Source organism: Nansenia antarctica (assembly GCF_963989245.1).
Source record: "Nansenia antarctica genome assembly, chromosome: 7".
Lineage (NCBI taxonomy): Eukaryota > Metazoa > Chordata > Actinopteri > Argentiniformes > Microstomatidae > Nansenia > Nansenia antarctica.
Window position 1 is genome coordinate 44,279,556 of NC_137677.1, and position 19,102 is coordinate 44,298,657.

A 19,102-nucleotide genomic window follows, 5' to 3' on the forward strand; every position below is an offset into this window, starting at 1 on the left:
GTGAAATCATAAATCATTACATTTTTCGGTTGTTTACATAGTCTGAAACTACAGATGGTAAGCTTTCAAATGATGCGTCATATATTGAAATCGGAAAGATATTCAAGACGACACGAGTATTTGAATGTAGCCTACTGAATGCACCTCAAGAATGGGAATGCGACAGGAGAAAAGTGACTGGTCAAACTACAACAAACGCTGCTAACAGCTAGCGGCTAACAGCTAGCGGCTAACAGTGGTACATCGCTAGGAATGTCTAACTACGTTTTTATAACATCACAACATGCTGAGAGAACATGGACATGCTAAAAACACATAACTATGCATAATTAGATGTCACACAGTCCTTGCTTTTGAACACGGCTTAAAACGAAAGTATGTTTACAAGTCATTATCACTTACGGTACTTTGCCTGCGGCAAACGAGAACAGTGAATCCAATCCACAGATTATAAGTATTTAGTGATCGTTAAACTGTTGTATATTATATCGAGTGGGTACTTTAAAACGTCAAGTTGCCTGTTATAAAAAAAAACAAAAACCAGATATTGTTGACACCCCTTCGATTCTGCGACTGGTTTCTGGTGTCACTAGTGAAAACACATATAAACACATATAAGTCACACTGGACTATAAGTCACATTTATTTAGAAATGTATTTCAAAATCCAAGACCAAGAACAGACATTTAATCTAGAAAGGCAAGTTATTCAACTACACAATAGCACACAGAACAACAGGCTGAATAGGTGTCTGGTATGTTAACGTAACACATTAACAGTTATTCAGCTACACAATAGCATACAGAACATACCTGGGAGGCTGAATAGGCTAAATTAACATAACAAGCCAGCGAGTCCAACAAGAAAGTTACCGGTAAGCAAGTTCACCAAGCTCTAATGTTTCAGATCATTTCTTCAGTGGTACAGGAGCAGCATATAGTTGTCATAAGCCCAGAGCGCCCTCTGTCGGTTGTAGACGGTAATATTTACTCCTTGGTTCATGTCAGTCAGTATAAAATAATATATATTTTGATATATAAGTCGCACCTGACTATAAGTCACAGGACCAGCCAAACTATGAAAGAAAGTGTGACTTATAGTCCGGAAAATACGGTAATTGATTTGCCATTTGTAAGAGAAGATAAATAGAATAAAAACCTGAAGGCACTAAAACTAGAAATCAGACAGTAACTCTTTTTTTTCTACAATGCTGAATGCTGCTGTTTAAATAGTTTTAACTTTAAACCAGTTGGTCACTGAGTACTGCAGAGTACTGTTTTTGTTGCTTGAATAAAGGCTGGCAGTCTTTAATAGCAACTGTTGTTGAGGACTATATACTGGGGAAGTATTTGTTATTATTCAGGAGTAAAACAATAAATACAAATATCGGATTGATATTGGTATCGCAGGTACCTGAAGCCCAGGTATCGGTATCGGTAGTGAAAAAATGGGATCGGGACATCCCTACTCATAACTAGCCTGACTCTCAACCAGCCTGACTCCTAGACATTTTACACCAGCCATTTTACATTGCATTTTTGGCATTTAGCAGACGCCTTATCCCAAAGCGACTTACAACAAATACATTTGACTAAGTAAGTGAATCATCTATCCACCAGTCTTAGCAGGAAAAAGTAATATAAACTCAATCCAGGGGCCATTGTCAGTCGTTGTGCTAGAAGAAGGAAGATTCTTTTTTTGCAGGGGGGGTAGTAGATGTCTCAGGAGGGACAGTTAAAGTGTAGCCTGAGGAGATGGGTCTTCAGTCTCTGGCGGAAGATGGGGGGTGATTCTGCAGTTCTGACAGCCGTGGGAAGCTCGTTCCACCATGGGGGAGCCAGTATAGTGATAAGACGTGACCGGGCAGTGCGACTGCTGCATCAGCGTAGAGGTGGAGCGGAGTGAACGGGCTGATGTTTGGGGGGTCACCTTTGCTTGCAGGTAGGCAGGGGCCCGGTAGGTGAGCACCAGGGTCCTGAATCTGATACGAGCTGCTATCAGGAGCCAGTGAAGGGTCCGAAGGAGGGGGGTAACATGAGAGAATTTGGGGAGGTTGAACACCATATAGGCAGCAGCATTCTGGATGAGCTGCAGAGGTCTAATGGCAGAGGCGGGGAGCCTGGCCAAGAGTGTGTTGCAGTAGTCAAAGTGGGAGATGACTGGACCAACAGTTGAGCTGCATCTCTGGTGAGGAATGGACATATCCTTCTGATGTTGTAAAGGAAGAATCTGCAGGAGCGCGCTGTTGCTGCAATGTTCGCCGCACAGGATAATTGGTTGTCGAGGATCTCTCCAAGGTTCTTGGCTGTCTGGGAGGAGGTTACCATAGAGTTCTCAACTGTGATGGAGAAGTCTTGGAGAGGGCAGGCTTTCCCGGGGAGGAAGAGCAGCTCAGTCTTGTCAAGGTTGAGCTTGAGGTGGTGCGCTAACATCCATGCAGAGATGTCAGCAAGACATGCAGAGACACATGTGTCACATGTAGGTCAGAGGAGGGGAAAGACAGGAGTTGAGTGTCATCTGTGTAGCTGTAGTAGGAGAACCCATGTGAGGAAATTACAGAGCCAAGAGACTTGGTATGGAGGGAAAACAGTAAGGGCCCTAGGACAGAGCCCTGGGGGACCCCAGTGGTGAGGGCTCATGGAGAGTACAGCAATCCTCTCCAAGTTACCTGGTAGGAGCGATAGGCCAGGTAGGAAGCAAACCAGGAGGGTGCAGAGCCAGAGATGCCCAGTTCTGAGAGGGTGGAGAGAAGGATTGGGTGATTTACTGGGTCGAAAGCCACAGACACGTCCAAGCGAATGAGAACAGAGGAGAGGGAGGAAGCTTGAGCAGAGCCTCCGTGACAGCAAGGAGAGCAGTCGGTAGAGTGCCCAGCCTTAAAGCCGGATTGGTGAGGAGGTTGTTCTGAAGGAGATAGTGAGACAGTTGATTAGATGCAGGGTGTTCAAGGGTTTTAGAAAAGAAGAAGAGAAGGGAAACCAGTCTGTAGTTGTGGACATCCTGACGTCATTGTTATTGTCCTACTGTGCATGCTGGTCTGTTCAGGGCCGTGGAATGTTCCCACTAGTCAATGTAGGTTAAATATAGGTCACGTCTGTGTAAAAATTCAGAATTGAGCTGACGTGTGAACGTAGCCAAAATGTATCTGGTATCTATCGCCTCTGAGTATCCATCATCTGGCTACACTCAAAACTGATAGGTAAGTACTTTAAACAATAGCCACACTGATTAAATGGCACAAGTTACGGTACACAAAAGCATGCAGTATTAAGCAATATTAAATTCACTTACAAGTCTAGTGGGCGATTCTTCTCTATTTCAGTCAAAATGCCAGACTTATAACCAACCAGACTCTTAACAACCAGCTCTGCTTGCATCCCAGCCTGACTCACAGTGTCTGTTTCCTCAGAGTAGGCCGACACTGGGGCCTTAGCTTATTCTACATAGCAATTACGCTAGTTGAGACACTAGCAGCCAGTGCTATTCTCATCACTGCTACATTGCTAACACTATCACACAGCCTATCTTGGAGTCCATCCAAGAGACCAGTCGGTCAACAATAATAGTGCACTTTGAGACCGGGCCACCTTATGGTGTCCTGCGTAGGCCCAGATTAGGTGATGATTATTCTCCTAAAAACACACAACAGCATACTGAAAAGCCATTCTGTGGTCTGACCTCACCCTGGGTTATTTTAACCTCTTGTTCTCAGACCAACACCAGAGCTCTGCATCCTGTCTTGGACTGTCAGCACTACAGAGCCTTCAGATACCAGGTCTATTGGGCATTCATGTAGGGAGGAGGGGCCAGACTGGCATTTAGCAGTGATGATAGAGTGTGCGCGTGTGCGTGTGTGTGTGAGACCAGTGATGCGGACTGCTCCATCACCACCAACCCTGCTCAAACACCAAACAACATCACTATTTTTGAATAGTGACTCAGTGTTTCCTCCAGGAATTTTTACAATGGTGGCGGATGTCACAGCCAAAACTAGAGGATGGCCCAAAAAAATAAATAAATGAATATACAGAATATAAACTTGTGACTGACAGTCACATACACACACACAAAGATCATCAGCTATAATATAATACGAAGTAGGCCTACATGAGCACAAAAGCGGCTAACGTTACTGATTAACTGTTTACTGTAGTGCAGAGAGATGGTAGTCGTAGGCGGCGTATCAAATGACAAAGCTAAACGTTTAATGAAGGACATGAACGATTGTCAACAACACACTCAAGCAGTAAATAGAACAGTCTAAACAACTTGGGTACTACGGACGGAACAATAGTCTCAACCTATAGTTCCGTGCGTGAATTATGTCAACCCACCACATTACAGAAGTAAAATCACAGTCAGATGGAGCATTCGGTAAACAGCTGAGTATCAGCTGAGTTAAAGAAAACAAACTCTTACTTTTGATAGGGATGCTCCGATCTGGATTTTTGGGGCCGATACCGATCACCGATTTTTTTCCTCAAGATCAACCGATACCGATACCGATTTTTTTTTAAATACATAACTATAGGCCTACTGACAGGATAGCCTACATAATTTTTGCTTTTTAGACAAAAGTTTTGATCCATTAGGCACCAAGCAAACGCAGACCCATTTTTATGGCATAGTAAAAGTCTGGCCTATCACCCAGTTAGGGCCTGAAGCCCAAGTCAGTGATATGGCTGTATAAAAGACATCATAAACGTGGCCTTCATGGTTTACATACTGTTACATCCTCCTATGTTTTCTGTTCAGTTATCTGTCTTCCCCAGGAAAAAAAAACAAAAAACAACAACAAAAAAAACGGTTTTTGCGATCAGCCGTTTTTGCCGATCACCGATCGAGTCATTTGGAGTGAAATCGGCCGATTTAAATCGGTGGCCGATAAATCGGAGCATCCCTAAGTCTTTTGATGAGACCCACATGAGCCCTGTTTTCCCGTACTTCTCCCGTGTGTCTCTTATTGTCCAAATGTTCCCTGAATTTTAGCTGCATGTTTTTCCAGCATGTAATTCCGTTGTCAATAAAAAAATCGTCTCCCCTTCTTTTCCCCTTGACAATACTGTGTCGTTGCTAAAGTGACGGCACATAAGAATCGTTTTTTGACTTGCTAATGTCGGCTAACGTAGCACTTGAAACTGGCGCCGTTCTCTGGACTGCAGCTGCTCCCGCGTTAGCATTAGCATCCATCTTTTCTTCTCCCTTCTCACCGTCACAAGCTCAAATGACACTTGTTGGCCGATCTAACTCTTAACACTCACTTACAGGACTTCTGACACCATGTCGTGTTATTCTATTAAACATACACGTGAGTCCTTCTGTATTTCAATCAGAATATGCCTGGATATTTTTAAGAACTCTCGTGAGATTTATCAGACTAAACCTGGATTTTCCCTTTAGCGATGTTGATGGAATACCCCCCTGATGTCACTACGGTGGCCTGTACACAATAACAATAATACCACAGTTCACATTTAGACCAATCAGGAGCCCTTGTGTCACGTCGTCAACTGAATGTCATTAATCTGATTTTGGATCAGCGGTTAGAGAGAGATGGGCGTGGATTTAGGTGCACTTTTAGTCAACATCCATTATAGCGCTGATCTAGGATCAGATATATTTTAATCAGCTAAAATGTTCTGATTATTATTATTATTATTTTTTGAGAACTTTTTTTTTTTTTTTTTTTTTTGTGGACTGAATCAATTCGTGGCGGAGGAAATTCATTCGTGGCGGCCCGCCACCAATAAATGCATGTAGAGGAAACACTGGACTCGGTCTGACCTAACTAACACAAGTCTGACCTAACTAACACAAGTCTGACCTAACTAACACAAGTCTGACCTAATTAACACAAGTCTGACCTAACTAACACAAGTCTAACCTAACTAGTCTAACCTGACACAAGTCTTGAGGCCTCAGGCTAGTTTCCTTCAGTCCCACTCTGAGATGATAGTGAGGAGTGTGTGGTGTGTGAGAGGTGTGTGTGTGTGTGTGTGTGTGTGTGTGTGTGTGTGTGTGGTGTGTGAGAGGTGTGTGTGTGTGTGTGTGAGAGGTGTGTTTGTGTGTGTGTGTGTGTATCAGCAGTGTCCTCCACCTCCGTTGCACTGTGCTGGTGAACCAGCTGATTAGGTCTCCAGAGGACCACGTAGCCACAGTGTTGAATTAGACTTCTGACAGAACTCTGGTACAAGTGGGTCAGTATAAATAGGCCTAGCTGTACTGGAGGAGGAGAAGAAGGGGAAGGTGAAGAAGGAGGAGGGGGGGAGGGGAGGAGGAGGAGGAGGTAGAAGAAGATCTGGATCTCTCTCCCCTCCGGCCCAGTTGGATGTAGTGGTAGTGCCAGGAACAGTTCCATCGGAGGAAGACCGGCAGGACTGGAGGTCCAAGCCCAGGGAGGAACAGCTCCTCCTCAGCCTCTCCTCAGCTGCTCAGTAGGTAGCCTACTCCATAATGTGTGGGAATGCAGAAGACCCAGGTTACCAGATGCTCACAGTCTCAGACATCATGGTCTACTTTGACCACTGCAAGAAGGTAGTCTTTAAGTGTGTGTGTGTGTGTGTGTGTGTGTGTGTGTGTGTGTGTGTGTGTGTTTGATACCGATCAAATAATAAGTAATGTTCACATATCTGCGACTACTGTGCATGCTCTCCTGGTGCATACTGGGAACTGGAGTCCTAATGTTCTAAACACATAACACCACACACACCGCCGATATATCGTAATTTAACAAGCATACAAGAGTGGCTCGTTTAGGTTAATGAGCATGCTCACGTTGTTTGCGTCATTCATCGGTTGTCGTGATCGGCGACTAGAAAGCATTATCACATTTCCTCCATCTCATATTTTTACAAAATATTGTCCGATTCCGATTGCTGGCCGGTTGATCGGGGAATCCCTACTTTATATTTATGCGAAAAGGAAGGGGTGTGTGTACCTGTGTGGCTGAGGCTGCGTGACCAAAAAGGCTCTCTATCAGAGCGTGACTGTGTGTGTGTGTGTCTGTGTGTGTGTCTGTGTGTGTGTCTGTGTGTCTGTGTGTTTGTTAAGATATGAACCTGAACCTGTCACACCAGTTCCTGTCAGTTAGATTAGTTGAATCTAATCTAAATGTAACTTTATTGTCATTGACAGAGTACAAGTACAAAGACAGCTCGGCATAGGGGGGGGGGGGGGTAGGCTTGGGCGTTTTCCATTTTTTGATACCGGGAAACCGTCCCCAAATAAAACCGTAATTTTCGGGTTTTCACTAGGGCTGCACCGAAAATAGAAAGAAAAGCAAGGTGTTCTGAATGTGTGAAAAAAACAAATGTTTACCGAATACGACATGTTTTTTTAATGATGCGATCAAATGCTGCAAGCAACCCATGCTGTTCTATGAATGGGATGAGCATTGAGTGATGACTGCCTACTGCCAAGTCATATAATTACATCAAACATGTCGGCAGTTTGGCATCTGTTCTCTGAACGACAATGAGAGATTCCGACATTAAGACTTCCGTTTTCGTTTTCATTACTTTAAAATGAAAGCGCGAGCTAAGCAATCACTGGAAACTGATGGGATCACAGTATTATGTGGCAGCTGCTGGTGAAAAGGCAGGTGGCCGATTTAATGTTCTGACTTTTATTTAGAAAAATGTACATTTCAGCGTTGTTGAAAATCAATGACACACTCGCTAGTCAACTAACACGGCTTGTTTTGTGAGCCTGCTAACAATGTGAAGTAGTGTTAGTTAACTAGGTAGCATTGGGGATGACTCACCGTATCCATTACATTGCAATATTTTGGCTTGACTACCGAGTGTGTGATGTGATTTTCAACAACGTTGAAATGGATTTCAGTTTTTTAAAATAAAGGTCAGAACATTTTGACTGGTGACTTGTTCCCCCTTTCACCAGCCGCTGTCACAATTCTTACATTTTCATGAAATGAGGAAATATTACGTAACATAAAGTACAATTTCAAACACCATTTTGATAATTATAATTTTACATTTTACATGAATAAGCATACAAGCATGAGTAAAAGCTACATTTATTAATTTGGAGGGGAAAAAAACTGCCGGTACGCACTCGGTATTCGGCCAAGTGTTTCCTTAATTTCGGTTTCGACTTCGGCCAAGAATTTTCTTTGCGCTGCATCCCTAGTTTTCACCACCCGTTGCAGGGCCTTCCAGTCAGAGACAGAGCAGCTGCCATACCACACTGTTATGCAGTTAGTCAGGATGCTCTTGATGGTGCACCGATGACTAGAATCCTGGGAGACAGATCGGCTATTTTCAGTCTCCTCAGGAAGTATAGACGCTGCTGTGCCTTTTTGACCAGGGTGGAGGAGTTAGTTGTTTATTAACTTCCACTTCAGGTTCACGATAGAGTAAGAGCTGATTGGCTATTACTGTAAGTTCTGACCGCCCTGTGACCGCAGTGTTACTGAGAAGTCTGTTTAGACGGCTGGTGGCTGGGTGGCAGGGGAGGCTGGTGGAGGTAGAAATCGAAGGATGGGCTCATGGTAATGCATGTAAGAGATTGTGGAATGCTATCAAACTGTGTGTGTCTGTGTGTGTGAGAGATCAACCCTGCTCCATCAGCAGTGAGAGGAGAGTGATTGACAGGTCCTGTGGTTAGATGCAGATGGAGGGGGCCTTAAAACACAGGCCAGAGATGGACAGGCTTGAAAGGACACTAAATGCTAAGTGGGATGCTTGGCGTGTCTGTGACGTCACCCCCATCAAAGTTGAGATTTGAAACGGTTACAGTAGGGGTTGGGTAAGGGTTATAGTGAGGTTTAGGGTTTTAAGGCCTTGGGATACCTGCTATGGTGTTGACAGGGGAAAGGGCCCCCCCTGGTGGAGGTTGTAGGTGTTGTCTCAGTCAGGGGAAGTGAAGGCTCTAGCAGGAACATGACTCCCTGACACTGTAACTGACACTCTCCCCTGCCAGCTGACGAGAGGAGGTGTGTGTGTGTGTGTGTGTGTGTGTGTGTGTGTGTGTGTGTGTGTGTGTGTGTGTGCGTGCGTGCGTGCGTGCGTGCGTGCGTGCGTGCGTGCGTGCGTGCGTGCGTGCGTGCGTGCGTGCGTGCGTGCGTGCGTGCGTGCGTGCGTGCGTGCGTGCGTGCGTGCGTGCGTGCGTGCGTGCGTGCGTGCGTGTGTGTGTGTGACCCTCCCCTGAGAGCTGACAGTACTAGAGACCAACATGGCTGACTGGAGAAGGAATATCCATGTCACAAGAGAAGAGTTCACTGCTCCCCTGAACACTTAAGTTTACATGTTTTCTACAGATGTGTGTGTGTGTGTGAGAGAGAACTTACAGTGCTCACACCCATTCAAGTGTCAGAATCACAAGGACACTGAGCAATGATTAACAGACAGGAAATACTATTAAAATACACACACACACACACACACACACACACACACATGCTGTCACCTATCTACTCAGAGGGAGGCTGTGAGCCTGCCAGGCTGCCTGGCCAGAGAGGCTGGTGGAGGTAGAAATCAGAGGCCGGGCCTCATTGTAATGCTTGGAACGGAATGAGGAATGGTATCAAACACACAATTGTGCCTGTGACAAGAGTTCAGAGTGGTTGGACTGGTCTTGTCTTGTCTTGTCTTGTCTGGACTGAACTGAACTGGTCTGGTCTTGACTGGACTGAACTGAACTGGTCTGGTCTTAATTGGACTGAAGTGGTCTGGTCTGGTTGCTTTTTTAAAAATGTGTTTTATATATACACAGGAGAAAGGGGGGCAATAGAAGTGTTTAGGGGACACAGTAAAGGGGAAAAGCAGGTGTCTTCAGGAGACGCAGTGCTGGGGGGCAGTAAATGGACTGTACTTATATAGCGCCTTTATCCAAAACGCTTTACAACGGCCTCTTATTCACCCATTCACACACACATTCACACACCAATGGCAGCAAGCTCCCATGCAAGGTGCCAGCCCGCTCACTGGGAGCAATTTGGGGTTCAGTGTCTTGCCCAAGGACACTTCGACATGTGGCCAGCCGGGGCTCGAACCGCCGATCTGCCAACCTTGCGATCATTAGACGGTGGCTCTACCTCCTGCGCTACAGCCGCCCCAGATGTCTCAGGAGGAGCAGTTAAGGTGTAACCTGAAGAGATCGGTCTTCAGTCAACGACGGAAGATGGGTAGTGACTCTGCAGTTCTGACAGCCGTGGGAAGCTCATTCCACCAGCGGGGAGCCAGTGTCGTGAAGAGACGTGATCGGGCAGCATGACTGCCGTGTTGGTGTAGAGTTGGTGGGGCCAGTCGGCCAGCAGAGGTGGAGGAGCGAAGTGAACGGGCTGGAGTTTGGGGGCTGACTATTTCCTTCAGGTAGACAGGGGCTGTCCCTTTAGCTGCCTGGTATGCAAGCACCAGGGTCTTGAATCTGATGCGACCAGACCAGACTTCAGAATTCAGTCCAGTCCAGTCCAGTCCAGTGAAGTCCAGTCCAGACCAGACCAGACCAGACCAGACAGACCAATTCAGTCCAGTCCAGTCCAGACTAGGGGTGTAACGGATCACCTAACTCACAGATCGGATCGTGTCACGGTTTTTGAGTCACGGATCGGATAATTTTTCGGATCAACACAAAACATATTTTTTTATATAAAAACTGCCTTTTCCTTGAATTCTGTAAAAACACCACTTTTATTATGTGAAAAAACCCAACAACATTCAAGATGTCAACTGGTAATATATATATATATATATATATATATATATATATATATATATACATATATATATATAACATATTCTACACTCAAACATTACATATTATACTGAAATACACATTCAACTTAAATTATAGTGCAATATCAGAGAGGGAGGCGCTTGGTTGCAGCAGTGAATCACTGGGCTCTTTAAAGTAGACGAATAAACATGTTTTATGCCACTTTTAACTAAATAATAAAGTGAACCCTTATTTTGAACATGGTATGAAAACAATGGCTACATTATCAGAAGTTGTCGAGCTACCTTTTTCGTGCCTCTTGTCATAATTGACAGAGAAGCCAAAGTGGTCCCATACATGGGATTTAAATGACATGGGACGCATTTCGAGTTCTTCTCCGCCGAACAACGTAACTAGCTCGCCATGATACACTTGGGCCGCGATTGTAAATTCCCTTTGAGAGCGCCGGAGCGCACACTGGGTTCGACGTCATAAAGGGACTAAGTAATTTGATTGGACAAGAGGCGTTCCTTGAATGCTGATCAGATTCCAGAGCGAATTTACGAACGCAGACTTGTTGTTGTGGATTTCCAGCTTCACGCATTCTTTTTTTTCCCGCATTATCAACCTATCATTGCGCTTTAGAGTAAAACAACAATATTTTCATGGCAACTCTACATTGTGATTTACAAGAGATATTAACTCATATTATTACTTGTTACAATTTTGCAATTGATCCGCGGTACACATGCGTGCCGAACCGTGGAGGGCGATCCGTACGGATCACACCCCTAGTCCAGACCAGACTAGACCAGACCAGACCAGACCAGACCAGACCAGACCAGACCAGACCCCCAGGCCGACCGTGATTGAATGACATTCAATGACTTACAATGGCGGGAGTTGGAACATTTCTGATTTCTGATTTATCACAGCAAGTAATAGACATGTTTTTTAAAGATGACAAGAATATTTTGTCTAGAAGCTTTTCACCATCTGATATTAGCAAGTTGTTTGTCAGAGTTTTCTGCCTGGAATGACGTTTGCTGTGATATGATTGGACAATTTCTATTTTGGGGCGTGGCTTAGCGATAGGTCAATTAGGGGTTCAGTGCCTCGCTCAGGGACAGCAAGTATTCGAACCGCTGCGAGCTGCCGCTGCCGCTGCGAGCTGCCGACCTTGCGATCATTAGACATCAGCTCTACCGGCTGAGCTACATACGTCTATTTATTTACCACTATAGAAATGTAGGGCAGAAGTGCTGTTGGCCTAGCGTGCGCTGGGCTGGGCTGGGCTGGGCTTCTAAGTGTGTTTTTGTTGTATCAGAACAACGTTTAGCCTGTGTGTTCCTGTTGTTGGGCACAAGGCCTGGTGTTGATGGAGAGAGGAGGGGTGGGTGAGAGGAGGTGTAGAGGGGAGGGGTAGAGGAGCGGTAGAGGGGGGGAGGGGCAGAGGGAAGAGAGGAGGGGTAGTGGGAAGCGAGGTGTAGGGGAGAGAGGAGGAGGAGAGAGGAGGGGTGAGAGAGGAAGAGAGAGAGGAAAGGAGGGTTAACAGACTTTTGTGCCTCTGGTTTATTCAGTGGACCCCGCCTAGAGGCACCCAGTCCTCCACTACATTCTGTTAGCCTCAGAGGCAGGAAGGAAGTGCTAGCTCACACTGAGTCACACACACACTCAGTCACGCTCTGAGAGAGAGCCTTTTAAGGAAAAGGTCCTGCTCTCACTTGAGTGGAGCCAAGTCAACACTCACATAAATACACACACACACACACACACACACACACACACATAGACACTTACATAAATACACACACATAAATGGCCTCTGACACCCACAGGAATGCATACGCATACATATACAAACATAAATACATACTGTATCCTCCAGACACGTGTGTGTGTGTGTGTGTGTCTGTGTGTGTGTGTGTGTGTGTGCGTGTGTGCGTGTGTGTGTGTGTGTAAACCTCTTGTGTTATGCAGAAGACATCTCATTCACCCTGCCCAGCCTTTATAAGCTGTTTAGTAATAGTTTATTCCAGCTGTCAAATGCTGTTGTTGGTACACAGGATGTGGTTCGTTTCCCAGAGATGCATGGTGACATGCAGTAAAGCTGTCAGCGCGTGCAGAGCCTTTCACATGTTCCTCTTCTCCATTTCTAGGTGTGTGCTGCAGGACGTGTTGAATGACATACATGTAACTAATGACACTCTCTATCTCCATCTTCTCTCTCCTCTCTCCATCTCCATCTCCCTCTCCCCTCTCAAACTCCCCTCTCCTCCTCCTCCTCTCCTCTCTCCATCTCCCTCTCCCCTCTTCGTCTCCTCTCCTCCTCCTCTCCTCTCTCCATCTCCCTCTCCTCCTCCCTCTCCTCCTACTCCTCTCCTCTCTCCATCTCCTCTCTCCATCTCCCTCTCCTCCTCTCCTATCTCCCTTTGTTCTCCTCCTCTCCTCTCTCCTTCTCCCTCTCTCTCTCCTCTCCCTCCCTCTCTCCTTCCTCTCCTTTCTCCATCTCCTCTCCTCTCTCCATCTCCCTTTCCTCTCTCCCTCTATCTCCTCTCTCCCTCTATCTCCTCTCTCCTCCTCTCCTCTCTCCATCCCCTCTCTCCATCTCCCTCTCCACCTCTCCTATCTCCCTCTCCTCTCTCCTCCTCTCCTATCTCCCTTTCCTCCCTCTATCTCCTCTCTCCATCTCCCTCTCTTCCTCTCCTATCTCCCTCTCCTCTCTCCTCCTCTCCTCTCCCCAGGCGGAGGCCAGGTTGGCAGCAAAGCGTGCAGCGAGAGCCGAGGCCAGAGAGATCCGCATGAAGGAGCTGGAGAGACAACAGAAAGAGGTACAGCAGAAACACAAGAATAATGTAACTCATTCCATGGATGTCTTACTGTCTTACACAGCTTCTTACACATTTGTTTCAGGTGGCCAAATACACTACATTACAAAGACATTGTTGTTCTGAACAATTCTATACACAGCTCTAGACTACAGCATTGGTTGTTTACTTCCTGGCCGTTGTCCAATAGGAGAGCATTTTGACAACCAGGAAGTTGTTGTTTCTCTTGAGCCAGGTCAAGCTGCTGGTGTGGTGTGTTGAAAGGGACAGTCTCTCCTCCTCTCCCCCCCCCCGTCTTCACCCTTTCTCCACCCTCTCCTCTCACCTCTCATGCCCCCTCTCACCCCCCCCCCCCCTTCCCCTATTTCCCCCCTTCTCACCTCTCACTCTCCCCCCACCTCTCTCACCCAGACCATGTAGTGGTATTTAACCCCCCAGGCTGACGACCCCAGGTTCTTAAACACCCCCCCCCCCCAGTCTGACCTGACTGCCGAACTCCCCCATCACCCATCAGCCCAACCCCATCCATCTCCAACTAACACTTCTAGACTGGGTTCACTGGTGTGATCCAGAACACTTCTAGACTGGGAGACGTGGGAGGCCAGTTCAGAGCTGAATGCGTGAGCGGACCTCCAGGACCAGGAGCCCAGGTTGGGTGAAGGTCGGCCCAGGGCTGGTCACAGCGTGTCTGGGTTGAGGCCCAGGGCTGGTCACAGCGTGTCTGGGTTGAGGCTGAGCGTTGTGTTGGAGTCTCTGAGCCCTCGGTTAGGTAGGGTCCAGCTGATAGGAGTCAAGTCTGGGCCAGTGGGATGGGGTGTGTGTGTGTGTGTGTGTGTGTGTGTGTGTGTGTGTGTGTGTGTGTGTGTGTCCGTGTCCGTGTGTGTCCGTGTGTGTGTCCGTGTCCATGTGTGTGTCCGTGTGTGTGTGTGTGTGTGTGTGTGTGTGTGTGACCTCTGACCTCCTGCCCCAGGGCCTCTATTCTTAGCCTGTCCAGTAATCCCCCAGAGAGGGTTTACACACACACACACACACACACACACACACTCACACACACACACACACACACACACACACACTCCCTCACCCTTACCTTACACCCTCCCTGCTGTACCGCCACACCCGTCTCTCTGCGGGACCTCTACACCAGGGGAGGCTGGCGGAGATAGAAACAGGAGGACCAGCTCATTGTGATCCACGGGACGGACTGAGGAGAGGTGTCAAACACGTGTGGTCATTCTCATCACACGTCCTGTCAGTTTGGACAAACAGCGTAGTCCACTTACATAACTCACCACTTTGATTCCACTCCATATGTTACAATGAGCCCGTCCTCCGATTTCTACCTCCACCAGCCTCCCGTGATGTAATGATCGAGGGGTGAGTCAGGTGGTGTACTGTGCTGTTTGACCCATTGACTGTGTGTTCTGAAAATGACACTCTCTGTCAGACACATACACACACACACACACACACACACACCTATACACACACGTGCTTACACTTACAAAAACACACGTACATGTGGTTTAGCATGTACACAACACAGTCACACATGGTAGACATGAAGACACACACACACACACCCCCCCCCCACACACACACACACACTGTGTCATACTCATAGGATTAACAGTCAAGTGTTAGTTGAGTCTGGTCAGGAGGTGTGTGTGTGCCCACGTGTGTGTGCGCGTGCGTCTTTAAACTCTTAGCTCCCAAAGTAGCTTAGCGTAGCTGCAGCTTGAAGCAGCAGTGGACTAACAGAGACTCATTCATATGAGTCCCACTGTGTTAGAGGCCGGTCGCTAGGCTAGCCTTCAGGAGGCTAACGCACGGACGTCCCCTGTCACAGCTGAGCCACGCCCAGACCAGACGACCAGACCTGCGACCGCTAACGTCTCTCTGGCTGCGCTAGCTATGTATCGGGTCGTTGCCGTCGGTTACCGCGTCTGAGCCTGTGTCGTCGGGTCGTTAGCGTCGGTTACCGTGTCTGAGCCCTGATCACACCTCTCGCTGCGTAATCCCCCCCCCCCCGCCATACGGCAGGAGGCGGTCGTCTTGGCGACGGGCATATGGAACACTGAGGGGCGGCAGGACGGCCTTGCGGAGGCTGGCTGGGAAGGGGGTCCGGGCGGCCCTCAGCGGACGACCCGGACCCCCCCAGGACGAAAGGTGGGTTTGTTCAGGGTTGGGGTCGCCGGGGAGCACGGGGGGGGCTGGGGATTCTGAGGTCAGAGGTCAGCTGTGGGAACATAAGTGATTGTGTGGTCTGATGAAGGGGCTCTCTGAGCGAGGCCATTGAACCGTCCCAGCCTGGAGCTTTGGTCTCATCATGACAGGGAGATTCTGCTTCAAGGCTTCCTGAACACTTTTCATGCAAGAGGCTACATAGTTGGGATATCTTCTTTTGTATTTGATCACTTTTTAGTCATGTAATGTAATGATTGGCAGGTGAATGGTGTCGGGTATGTTTCTGTTCATGTTTTGATGAATGGATTCTATGAAACATGTATCTAGTAATGTGTACTTTCCTTCATTCAAATGATATGAGAGCTGTAGATGCTCTAGAACAATCCAGATCTCAGTGACAGTTAATTGACTGTGGTTGGTTCTGGAGTTCTAGTGTTCTTGAACCAATCAGTGTTGTGTGCCAACCAGTGTTGTGTGCAAAACCTGGTTTTAGAACGCTGGTTGGTTCTAGAACAGTGGTTTGTTATGGAACGCTGGTTGGTTCTAGAACAGTGGTTTGTTGTGGAACGCTGGTTGGTTCTAGAACAGTGGTTTGTTATGGAATGCTGGTTGGTTCTAGAACAGTGGTTTGTTATGGAACGCTGGTTGGTTCTAGAACAGTGGTTTGTTATGGAATGCTGGTTGGTTCTAGAACAGTGGTTTGTTAGGGAACGCTGGTTGGTTCTAGAACAGTGGTTTGTTATGGAACGCTGGTTGGTTCTAGAACAGTGGTTTGTTATGGAATGCTGGTTGGTTCTAGAACAGTGGTTTGTTATGACGGGTCCCATGTGGCTCACAGGCGGGGGAGAGAAGCTCGGCCAGTCACGTAGGCTTGTTAGTAGCAGTCAGGTGTTTGTGTTGACTGTGTGTTTAATCCCTCCGCCAAGCTTTTGTTGACAGTGCTCTTAAACACACATGATGACCCTGTGGGGTGTTCTGGTGGCGACATTGTGATGGTGATGATGACATCATGGTGGTGATGTCATGGTGGTGATATCATGGAAAAAGCACTTGTTAAGTCCTCAAGTCCCTGAAGGTGAGTTTGACTTCTAAGTTAGAAACGCTGATGCTACGGCTAGCCATAGCAATGAGCCCAGTCCCACTAAACGTAATGAAGCACAGTCCACAGTGTCCGGCGCTAAGCAGAAGGAAGGACCTGAGAATTTGCTGTGAGGGGAGATTGCCGAGGTCGGGCCGGTTAAGGTCAACGGCATGTGGGTCTGTGGATGTCATCATTACTGAGGGTCCAAAGGCCAGAGAGAAAGAGAGAGATGGTAAATCTGGATTAGTAAACCTGGCTAGTTGACAGGCCGATGGGGAGTGTGTATTTGTGTGTGAGAGGTGGTGGGGGTGGGGGGGTCTTTAAAACCATGTGGAGCGCTACAAGGCTAGCATAGCGACAGAGAAGAGGAGGCAGTGGCACAGTTACCAAACACTCTGGAGAAAGGTTTCTGTAGAGGATGGAGGGTTCTGTAGAGGATAGAGGGTTCTGTAGAGGATAGAGGGTTCTGTAGAGGATAGAGGGTTCTGTAGAGGATAGAGGGTTCTGTAGAAGAGAGAGGGTGTCTGCAGCACAGAAAACTACGAGGAGCAGCTCTGGAGATCTCAGTTCTCCAGGTGAGTGACATGGCCCCCACGCATTGCTATGATCTCCTGTAAGGGGCTACTCTAGTCTGGTATTCTCTGCTCAGTGTCTGCGTTAGACCCACATGCAGGCCTGCTGGAGGCAGAAGTCGGAGGACCGGCTTACTGTAAACGCACGGACCGGAATGAGGAATTGATGGCGTTTCCGTGCATTACAACGGGCCTGTCCTGGGATTTCTCCGTCCCCTGGTTCAGAGGGAGAGGCCCATGTTCAGCCATGCTGTCCAGGCCGTGAAGGTCCGGCATCCCTTGGTAGAGAAGGGTCTCTTCAGAGAAGGGTCTGGGTGAAGGGGAGGGGGGGGGGGTAACCCCATGTGAGCCCTTGGTCATGGGAACGGGACCCTCCCCCAGGCTACCGCGGCCGTCCGCTAGCGCACTACCGACACGCGACCTCAAGGAGCCACGGAAAAGAATCCCGGTTGCCGTGGTGAACGGATATCGGATATGTCTTGTGCTTCTTCCTCTCTCTCTCTGTCTCTTGCTCTCTCTCTCACACACACACACACACACACACTCACACACCTATTTCTTACTCTTTCTCATCTCTCTCTCTCTCTCTTTTCTCTCTCTCTTTATGTTTATGCTACTCTGTCATCTTTTTTTATCTCTCCCTCCTTTTTAAAAAATAATTCTCCTGTATCTTCCTCTGGTTCCTGGCTCCTGTCTTCTCCTCCCCTGGTTCCTCTCTTCCTGTTGGTGTTGCTGTGTAGATCTATCAGGTTCAGAAGGTATGCCTCTCCTCCTCCTCCTCCCTCCTTGCTTTTCTCCCGTCTCCTGTATTCATCATCTCTAGCACATCTGGTCTTTCATCCACACGTTTCAACATTACCATGTGAACAACGATGCCACACATCCACACAAGATTCTGTTATTGTCGTCACAGTTTCTGTCATCATAAGACAATAAGCATGCAGTATATCCAATGGACCTATCACTAAGCCACGGCCCCTTTGAAAACTCAGACAAACAAACAACGCTTCACTGACAGTGACTGACTGACCGACTGTGGCTGAATGACATTCAATGACTTACAATGGTGGGAGTTGGCAAATTTCTGATTTCTGATTTACCACAGCAAGTGATATGTTTTTTAAAGATGACAAGAATATTTTGTCTAGAAGCTTTTCACCATCAGATATTAGCGAGTTGTTTGTCCGAGTTTTCTGCCTGTAGTCACTTTTGCTGTGATATGATTGGACAATTTCTATTTTGGGGCGTGGCTTAGCGGTAGGTCCATTGGATGTATGGCATACATCCACGTATTTGTCACATTTCAACTACTCAGTCAAAGTCACTTCAGCTTCTTCTCCTTCTTTGCCTCATTTTGCTTTGTCCTTTTCATGTCCTCTTCCTCCTCCTCCTCCTCCTCCTCCTCTCCCTCCCTTCCTCAGAAGTATTATGGTCTGGACAGCAAGTCAGACAGCAAGCAGGAGGGTAAAGCGGACGCCCGATGGGGCAACATCGAGCAGTGGATGGTACAGCCGGCACGCGGTCACGTTGGCATGGCAACCACAACGCCTCTCTTCCTGTACTCAGCATGATGTCACACATGTCCTGCAGGCGGGGAAGAATTATTGAAGCTTTACAAATTTTAAAAAATATATAAGTAAAAAATATGAAGTATAAGTAATGGGATTCCGTGGGGTTTTGGTTTTAATTTGAGAGGCTGTTGTCTGCATTATGCATTTAAACTCAACATTCTAGAAGATGATCAGATAATTCCAGATAAG

The 19,102-nt window shown here is 47.3% G+C and overlaps 1 protein-coding gene across 1 annotated transcript in view; it reads left to right on the forward strand.

Moving 5' to 3' along the window:
• Positions 1-19,102, forward strand: part of LOC308161843 (uncharacterized protein) — a gene marked incomplete at its 3' end in the record, with an annotated part of 57,534 nt that overhangs the window by 9,480 nt on the left and 28,952 nt on the right. The window contains exons 2-4 of the mRNA XM_080535921.1: positions 13,419-13,505; positions 18,083-18,100; positions 18,764-18,847. Coding sequence (XP_080392047.1) covers positions 13,419-13,505; positions 18,083-18,100; positions 18,764-18,847 — 189 coding nt within the window. The remainder of the gene's footprint in view (positions 1-13,418; positions 13,506-18,082; positions 18,101-18,763; positions 18,848-19,102) is intronic.